Genomic DNA, 10,122 nt, shown 5'->3' on the forward strand with positions numbered 1-10,122 from the left:
TCTGTAGAGAAGCCAGTGTGGTGCATTTGAGGATTTTGAGCTGGTCCTCTGCTTGTTATGATGCGTAGCCTGCAGGTGTGGATAACACTTTCCGTAGGAAATTTGACAAGGAGGAGTACTTGGAGCGAGCTCGACAGAGAGAGCGGGATGAGAAGGTCCTCCACGATGTCCTACTGTTTTATTGCATAATTCAATTTTGACTGTGCTGTTTGATACTTCTTGCCTCATCTATTTTTCATGTCTTGTGTGAAATCTGTACCCTACTAGAAGATGCCACCATCAAGTTAATAATAACACTAATCATCATTTGATTCTAGTCTAGAGATACAAATAATTGTATGCAGTGGTCTTGTAGTTCCAGATCTAGGTGAGTTTCGTCGTCGTGGATTCGTGGATCATCTGTTTGTTGTTGTTCATGGATCCGTGGTAGGTGTTGTCGTGTTGTTCTAGTCCGCCCTTCGTAGTCTGCCCAATTTCCCCTCTCCATTCTGCTCGCCTGTGTTGTGCAGGAGCTTGTAGTTGCAGGTTCTAGGTCTGGTAGATGGTGGAGGTAGGCGTACTGGTAGCTGCAGCAGTTGACTTCCCTGTGAATTTTTCTGCTAGCCTATGGTGTATGTTCCCTTGCTGCTAGATGATAGTTGTAGGTGTCTGGTCTATTCCCTTGTTGTCTGAATTTCATGCTTCTATTACTGTGTGCTTTTACCCCCAGACTTGTAGTGTACCTTAGAATTTCAGTATGTGTTGCATAACCAAACTGTAGTTTCCCCTACATTTACAATATAATACTCCCAATATTACAGTGTCATGCTTTTGTATTTGTCCTGGCTGGAGGTAAGCGTACTGGTTGTTGCAGCGGTCGATTTCCCTGTATTTTTCTGCCAGTTCCTTTTCCGTTAGATGATAGTTGGAGGTGATCTGGCTTTTTTTGCGTGATTATGCGATGTAGTTTTTGTAGTTGTAGGTGGCTGCTCATGATTTCCCCCTGGTAGCTCAGGTGTGCGTGATTTCCACTGAAATTTCCAGTCGAATTTTAGTTTCCTTTCACTGTATTATAAGTGTATTTTATAGTCTAAAATCAGTGTACTTACCTTGTAAATTGCACTGTTATATCAGTGTACTAACTTTTGTAACTACACTGTAATATCAGTGTATTTACAGTCTAATATCAGTGTACTTACTTTGTTACTTGCACTTTAATATCAGTGTACTAACTATGTAATTACAATGTAGTATCAGCGTGCTTACACTGTAACTCACAGTGTAATTTCGGTGAATTTACTTTTGCAATCCTAGTGATTTCAGCATGTGGTGCTTCCTGATTGACTGATTCCTATGATTTTTAGTTAGTTATGCAAGTGGATCTCTCTGTATTGTAGCTCAAAATTACAGTTGTTCTTACCCCCCAGAATTTCAGTGTAACTACTGTGTACAGAACCTCATTGCCCCTGCTTTTACAGTGTAATACTCCCATATTACAGTGTAATTCTCTCATACTACAATGTTGTCTTGGAGCTTATTGTCCAAAATAATACATCTACTTTTTGTGTCCTTCAGGAATGCGTATCCTTCAGGACAACTCAAGCCCCTTCTCCTCTCCTGTACATGAATGTGAGGTGCTGCGCATGCAAGATCTGAGCCAAATGGCATATTGTAATCTTTTTATTGCTGGTTTTTATGTACGATGTCATGAAGATGTACGTTTGAAATGTTGCTTTGATAGAAAAATTGTATTCCTGTGTACATGCTGCTTTGACAGCAAAATTATGAAAATTTCTCAACAATATATATGGGCAAAATTGTATTCCTTTATACTGCGCCTGAAAAGGCTACAGCCAACTGATGATGTTATTAGAACCTGACAACTGGGACCCATCTGACTAGTGGACCCTTCTTTTGGGAAAAAAAGAAAAATTAAATTCGTTTAGACAAAAAGGCCACAACCCAACAATTGATAGAAAAAATACATTAAAAAGGTCGAATTGTTGGGCTAGGCCCATGTAGAAAATCGAATTGGACTGGGCTGAATCTTGTGCCACGTCAGATTGCCACGCTGGATGCCTACGTGGCCTGGGGATGTTGCTAGTGACCAAAATGCCACAGTAGACGTATTTTGGTCATAAACGTCTTCGACCATTCCAAAAGAAAGGTCGCTATAGTCAGTTTATGACGGCCAGCTTTTGACCTTATGTTTTTTATCACAAAAAGGTCACAAATGGAAATTTGTGACCATTCAGTGACCAATAGTGGTGGTCACAAGTTGACATATTTCTTGTAGTGAAGGTGGCGTCCAAAATCAGGGCATAGGAGCCGGGCTTTGGCATCACCTCCGGGTGATCAGCTCTGCTCCAGCTGATGGGCTTTTCAGACCAATGCATGAACTCTGGGGTCTCTGATGCTACCACATTTACTTCTTGTTGCCACAGCCGCCTGCTGCGTCGATCACCGGCCACACTGGTGAAGATGACATAGGCTCCATGCTCTTCTGGGTATTCGTCTTGTATTACACCGACTGGTCTGACCGCCGGCTGCTGGGGGGAGGAGGAGGAGGCTGCCCAGCAGGCGGGGGTGGCATGAGGCCGTCTCCCTTGATGATCTTGGTGAGCCAGTGGCACTTCTGAGTGGTGTGGTTTGACAGCTTCGCACCACTATGGAATTTGCAGGGAGCATCCAAAGTCTGCTCATATGAGAAAGCCGGCAACCAGTTAGGCTTGCCGCCCTTCGACTGTTGCCACCTGCCGGCTGAGGGAAGCCGCCTGCGTGGCCTTGCGCTTGTGGTCGTTCTGTTGCTGACGCCGACTGGCGTCTCCAGCCGGGGTTCGAGGAGCCTGAGGAGCCACCTTGCTAGTCGCACTAACTTGGATTTCCGCCTTCATGGAGGAGTCGGCCGTGGCATATTTGTCTGCTATGATCAGCAGCTCGTCGAGGGTCTCTGGCTCATCGCAGAGGAGCTTGTGCTTGAGAAGGGTGCCCTCTCGGCACCCGGCGGTGAAGTATTCGATGGCCTGTACCTCGTGCACGCCCTCGCAGAAGTTATGGAGCTCGGCCCAGCGCGTGAGGTAGTCGCGAGTTGACTCGTTGGGGCCTTGCACGCACAAGGAAAGCTGGCGAGGTTTGGGAGGCCGCTTGTACGTGCTGGTGAAGTTGCGGACGAAGGCATCGGTGAAGTCGACCCAACTGTTGATGCTGCGGGGCTTCAAGCTGTTCAGCCAAGTCCGGGCCGTGCCCTGGAGCATGAGCGGAACATACTTCGCGGCAACACGCTTGTTGTCGTTTGCTATGCTGACTGCTGTGGAGTAGTCAACCAGCCAATGTTCCGGCTTCACACAGCCGGTGTATTTGGGCGTGTCTCTTGGGAGTGTGAACCCTCTGGGGAAAGGCTCGTCTCGAATGCGGGGGCCGAAGCATGGTGGGCCCACCTCATCTTCTTCTTCAAGCGCTAGGGATCGGTGGAGACGGTCGATCCGGTGGCGGGCATCATTCTCTCCGACTCCCTCTCGGCGGCCAAGACGGTCGCCGAGCGTCGGGTGGTCAACAGGCGGTGGGGAGACTCACCTTTCCCTGCGAGGGGGAGAAGGCGGACAGTCGTCCCGTCGTTCCACTGCTCTTGGGCGGCCGTCTTGGTCGCGCTCTATGGTAATAGGAGTCCGACTGCGGCTAGCAGCCGGCTCATTGTCTTTTCTTCCACGGACGCCGTCGGTAGGCGTCCGAGACGTCGCGCCGTGGTCTCGGCGGGGGTGCAGGTCGTCATTCTGCCGTCGCAGCGCGTTGGTGCGGCAGCCGGCCTCATTCTGTTCGGCGGCCGCGTCGAGGAGCCGCTGAACGCGCTCCGCCATCTAGCGACGCTCCTTGCCCTCAAACTTGTCTAGCTCGTCTGCTGCCGCTTGAGAAGCGCGGATGTTTTCTGTCGGTGTGGCGTAGACGGGGCGATCTACCCCGAACAGGTTGGCGATGGCCGCGCCGCGCTGTTGGACTACACCAAGGCGGCTGGGCCTAGTAGGAGCCGGCGTGCCGCCCACAGCGCGGTCCATCTCGCGCTGATAGGCCTCCGACAGGCATCTCATGCTGGCCAGTTTCTTGGCGCCTTCGACAAGCTGAAGGCGGCGCGCCTCCAGCGTCTCGGCGTCGGCGTCTTCGGGAATGGGCGCGGTCAGGTCTTGTAGTGCCGCATCAAGTGGGTCGCGAGCACCTCCGTCGGAGCGCTCGCCATGACCGATGACAAGTACCTCCGTGACGGTGCCTCCGCCGCTCTCTACGCGAGGGAGCGGTTCGTCGTAGACCACCACGTTGGTGGGAAACGCGTCGAGTGACGCGGTGTCGGAGTCGACCAGCATCGGGTCGGTGAAGCCTACGGACTCCAAGTCCACAGCAGGCTCGCTGGCGACGTGGAGTTGGTCGAGGAGGCCCGCGAGGAGGCTCTCGGGGTCGCCTGTGCCCGCGTCGGATGCGGGCTCATCGGAGAGGCGGACCTCGCCGATAAGATCGGCGAGGTAACTGGCTGCACAGGCGATTCCCGCGCCAAGCAGCGCGTCGGCGCAGACTCCGTCTAGCGTGCCGGGCTGGCTACACTCGCCAGGGAGAAAAAGGGTTCCCGTCCAGAACAGGTCTCCGGACGACGGTGCACCTTGCCCCATGGTGGGCGCCAAATGTCGGGGGTTGGGTGCGACATATGCCAAAGGATGGCTTATCATAGTGGGAGCGAGTAGAACGTCGTCGGTGCCCAGAAGCGGGATTAGGCGTAGACACGAACACCAATGTACTTTACCCAGGTTCGGGGCTCTCCTAGGAGATAACACCCCTAGTCCTGCTCTACGGGGTCTCCGCATGATCACTAAGGAAAAGTGAGTACAAGGGTGCTCCTCGAGCTGTATGTTGGAGGTAGGAGAAGGCAAGGCTAGCTTTCTCCTACCTATATCTCTGGTCTAGTTCTAATGGGTCCGAACCCTTTGCATGGGTGCCCTGGGGGGTTTATATAGGCCTACCCCCCAGGGGTACAAGGGTAATATGACTGGGCGTAGGCCCAGCCGTCACTCTCTTCGGCCGCCGACTTCTCCGCCGACTGCCGGGGCCCGCCGATCGGGGGGGGGGGCCGCCGACTGGTCTGGTACGGAGCCGACAGGCCGTACCCGCCGCTTGGGGGTCTTGCCGGCTGCTGATCACTGTGTCGCGCTTCTAATGACGCAGGCTTGGTCGAAGGATCATGGCTACAGCACCGCCGTCATGGCGGGCGATTACTGTAGTAACTCCCCGTCTAGTCTGGTTAATGGCGCGTGGGGCCCGTGGGAGGAGCAGGCCGACTCCTAGGGGCCGATTCCCATCGGGTCCGATTGGTAGGGCTCTTCGCCGTCTTCTGGACTCTCGCTGACTGGTGGGGCCCGTTGTCCTTGGGCCATACAGCCAGGCCGTTGTGGGAGCAGGACTCCGCCTGCCCGTTGTGACGTCAGGGCTGAAATGGCAACAGTGTCACGCCGGGCGGGGCTCCTCGTTGGTACAGCGCACTGTGGCCGCGCCAGCCCTTAGAAAGGGGAGGGGATGGGCTGCACTGTAGCCATCCCCCGCCTTGTCCCCCTTGATGTGGGTACGGGCTTCGAAGGGGCCGCGGGCCGACTCCTCGGAGCCGACTTCTCTGGAAGCCGCCTGGCAGGAGTCGGCTCGTCTCGACCTCGCCTTCTGGACTCGGCCGTCTATGGGCAGCCGGCTTCCAGAAGGCGGCTCTTTTCCTTGGCATTCTGAGGGGCGCGGTCAGCCCCGATGTCTTGAAAGGTTATGAGCGTCGGGTTAGCCTACCCGTGGCCCATTACTCTGACAGTTGGCTTCGTGGCCTCCGCAGCTTAGCGGCGTCGACAGCGCCGGCTCCGCAGCTCCACGGCCTCGACGGCTCCGAGGCATCGTGTCTCGCTCCGGCGCTTAGTTGCCTCCGCGACTAGGTGGCGTCACACCCTGGACGGGCAGAGGCTGGCTCCGCCTCCTCCACGGCTAGGCGGCCTCGCTTCCTGCCGGAGCTGCTCGTCCCCGACGGCGAACCTAAGGCGAGGCAAGAGTTTTTTTAGAAGCGAGACGAGAGCTCAAGCAAGAGATGAATCGGTGGATGGCGTAGGATTGGGCCGCTTGGGTTCGTGTGGGCACGAACTAAAAGAGCGCTTTGGTTGTACCCCACCAGCGAATGTCGTTAGATCACCAACGAACGGAGCAGGGTGTACTACTTCCCTCTGCAGTAGATCGATCTAAGTCAGAGGATCTCTTTCCATGAAAGTAGGTTAACCCGATACTAATTTACTTCCAGCACCCGAATTTATTAGCCTCTCTTCTATGTTAGATCAAAATTTAACCATGAATTTAACTAGCAAAATACAAGTGACATCACAAATTTTGTATTGTAACATTCTTATTTGAAAGAAGTTTCCAATATATACTACTATATTTTTACATATAACCTTTTATTAGTTAAATTTATGATCAAAATTTGACGGAAAGCTACATAAAGGGAGTAGATTGAACCACATTTTCAAAATCACTTTTGGCTACCTCCATAAGAGAGGACAAAAGAAACTTCTGAATATATAAGCAAACCGTTTTTGCTGGCAGGTTTTTCACAGACTCATGGCATTTTCTTCAAGGACACATAACGGTTACTGGAAAGAAAGAAGTTTTGAGGCTAAAACGGGCAGAAATTGTCAATATTTCATCTCGCGTCGCAACTAAAACTGTCAGAAAAATGCGGTCACATGTGATCCCCTTCCCATGGAACTGTTGTTAGTTAGTATTTTCGTATTTGTATTGCACTACAGGGAAATAAATGAAGTCAGGTATGAGAAATACTCTGCGAAGACCAATATAACCTCGGCGAAGTGTAAGAACCAACCTGTGATTGAGATGGTTAGGTGCACACCCATCAGGGTTCAAGTCCTGGTGTTTGTATTTATCCTGAATTTATTGCAGAAATTCCGACGATATGCGTTCAGTGGGAGGAGATGTTCTCGGCGACTACGAGGCGCCTAGTGACTTCTAAAATCCGAAAATGATATATCGGCTCAGTCTCTTGGAGGTACTCATAGGAGGTAGGGTATGCATGTGTGAGTTCATAGAGGTAATTATATACGTGTATATATGAGCGCTTGCGTCTGTACTGTGTTTACAAAGAAATGTAAATTGATGCTTTTAGGTTGGCTTATTATTTTACCTGGTCCAATAGGTAACCCTAACGGAAATTGCTATGGACACCGGGCTGTGGTTTTCTTTTTTCGAACATAGTATAAATGCAAGCGTTTATACATACGTCGCGTTTATATGTACGCGCATACAATCATCCCTATGAGCGTACACAAATACCTTATTCCTATGAGTATTTTTGAAAGACTGAGTTGGCATATCATTTTAAGATTTACAAAGTCATCATAGACGCCTCATCGTCGACGGAAACGTCTCCTCCCACTGAAAGTGCATCGTCAAAAATCCTTAAATAAATTCAAAAATAATGCGAACATAAGGACTTGAATTCTAGTGAGACTAGAGATACTACTGTACCTCTAACCAGGTTCGCGACACCGGGCTGTGGTTGGGTGTCGTGCTCCCCGTGCCAGCCATCCGTGTCCAGCTGGGTTGGCCGGTAGGGAAACCCTGCTCAATCCGAACTCGGAGTTGATCGGGCATCACCGAAACCAACGTTATAAATAGCTATCACCCTCCGTCCGTCCATTGATCCATCCAACACCTTCGCTCCGCTCGCAACTCACGACGACGACGACATCAACAAGCACAGATTGGTATATGCTTCCGTCCCCGCTTTGGCATCCATCGCTCGCCGCCGTCAAGAGAGGTCTCCCGTCTCCCTCGAGAGCAACGAGACCGCTGCGCACTTTGATCCTGGACGATGAAGCTCGTCGGAAAAAGCGGCAAAAGCCTCGCCCGCGACGGGCCCGGCTCCGTCAAGCTGCTGCCGGAGGTGGATGACGACCTGTGGGACGCGTACAACCTCATCGCCGCCGGCGACGCCGTCGAGGCCGTCACGGTCCGGAAGATCACCAAGTCCTGGGGCCGCACCTCGGAGCGCGTGAAGCTGACGCTGGAGATCGCGGTCGAGTCCACGGATTACGACAAGGAAGGGTCCGTCCTGCGCGTCCGCGGCAAGAACCTCTCCAAGAACGAGCACGTCCAGATCGGCCAGTACCACACCCTAGAGATCGAGCTGCGGAGGCCCTTCCTCCTCCGCAAGGAGGCCTGGGACTGGCCGGCGCTCGATACCATCCGCAAATCCTGCGACGAGACCGGGGCCAACGCCGACCTCGCGGTGCTCCTCATGCAGGAAGGGCTCGCCCACCTGTTTCTCGTCGGGAGGAGCGTCACGGCCACCAGAGCCCGCGTCGAGGTGCCCATCCCCAGGAAGCACGGCTCTGGCGCCGTCGCCGCGTACGACACCGCCCTCAAGGACTTCTTCCACCGCGTCCTGGACGCCTTCGTCAAGCACGTCGACTTTGACCTCGTCCAGTGCGTGGTGATCGCGAGCCCGGGCTTCACCAAGGACCAGTTCCGCGACTACATGCTCCTGGAGGCCGCGCGGCGAGGGGAGCTGCGAGCCATCACGGAGCATAAGGCGCGCATCGTGCTCGCGCCCGCGCCCTCGGGTTACCCGCACAGCCTCAAGGACGTCCTGGCCGCCCCGGGCGTGATGTCGCTTATAAAGGACACGAGGGCGGCGCAGGAGGTACCGGCATTGCAGGAGTTCTTCGCCATGATCACCAAGGACTCGGCGCGGGCTTGCTACGGGCCCAAGCACGTCGAGGTCGCGCATGAACGTCTGGCCATCCAGACTCTCCTGCTCACGGACACCTGGTTCCGGAACCCTGACGTTGCTGCTAGGCGCAAGTGCGTCGATTTGGCCGAATCGGTGAAGAAGATTGGTGGCCAGGTGCGCGTCTTTTCGTCGATGCATGTCTCCGGCAATCAGCTCGAACAGCTCACGGGGATAGCTGCTGTTCTTCGTTTTCCCATGCCTGATTTGGACGACATCGAGATGTGATAATTAAGGGCTCTGCTTGTTGTTCTTCTACTAGGAACTATGTATCGTTTTAGATGTCTCGAATACACAACTTTGATCACTTATTTGTTATTTCTACTATATCATGTTTATTTATATAACCAAGCAAAGTTTATAAATTATTGTGGAGGTGGTATTTTCGAAAGATAAACCTAGTGATCACATTTCAAATACTTTGGAGTTCAGTGACCAAAGTGAATATATAGTTCAAGTCGACCACCAATGTAATTCAGTCCATAAGAAACATCTAGCCGAAGGAAAGGCAGGGAAGATGCCACAAGCGCGGAAAATCCCTTTAGCATCTACTCGTACTAGTTGTCTATGCAAACCATATTCTCCTCTATTTTCACTTTTTTTAGTTTGTAGAAACTGAGAAATTGCAAGTTATGATGCCATAATGTGAATCTGTTCAAATTCATAACAAGATATGACTTCATGTGAATTGTAGAAAACAAAGATAAAAATATATCATATCATCAGAATGGACTCGCTCTGGTAAATGATGTAAGAATTTAGATACGTACCTCATATATAGCAAGCACCCAAAAGGAAAAAAAAAAGGATGTAAGCAATCAACTGTTATCTGAAACTGAAGGAGTATCTACACAGGTGCTCTCCAGTGATCTACACATTCAGTCTCGTTCTACCAAAATAAACCATACTATTGTCTATCCCTAAGTAAAAACATGCAATAATCTAGGGTCAAACTGTAGTGCCTTTTTTCGTCACGACAAAATAAAATCATACTGTACTACGCTAGTGTGTTTCTCATGGTTATGAATGACTTCTTCAGCCGAGTATCCTACATGCTGCAAAATCCTGCAACGACTCGGCCAAGGAACACCTTGCCATCCTTGCTAATCTCACCCTTCTGCTTCCTTCGTCACTGCCCTTGTGCGCGTGCGCGCGCTTGCTGCTACCTGCTACTGCTGTTGCCTCTTTCTACTACCTGCCGCTGCTGTATTGTTGTTCTGCTGCCGCTGCTGCCGCTGCTGCCTTGCTCTTTGCTGCTGCTACTCTTGCCGCAGTTGATGCTCTTTCCTATTACCGCTGCTTGCCGCTCTCGTTGTAGCTGCTATTGCTGGCCGTGA

The 10,122-nt window shown here is 51.9% G+C and overlaps 1 protein-coding gene across 1 annotated transcript; it reads left to right on the forward strand.

Moving 5' to 3' along the window:
• The first annotated feature begins 7,867 nt into the window (after positions 1-7,867).
• On the forward strand, positions 7,868-9,013 carry LOC119316431 (protein PELOTA 1-like). The gene has a single exon (XM_037590753.1). The coding sequence runs from the start codon at positions 7,868-7,870 to the stop codon at positions 9,011-9,013; it is 1,146 nt and encodes a 381-aa protein (XP_037446650.1).
• Positions 9,014-10,122: the final 1,109 nt, after the last annotated feature.

Source organism: Triticum dicoccoides, chromosome 6A (assembly GCF_002162155.2).
Source record: "Triticum dicoccoides isolate Atlit2015 ecotype Zavitan chromosome 6A, WEW_v2.0, whole genome shotgun sequence".
Taxonomy (NCBI): Eukaryota; Viridiplantae; Streptophyta; class Magnoliopsida; order Poales; family Poaceae; genus Triticum; species Triticum dicoccoides.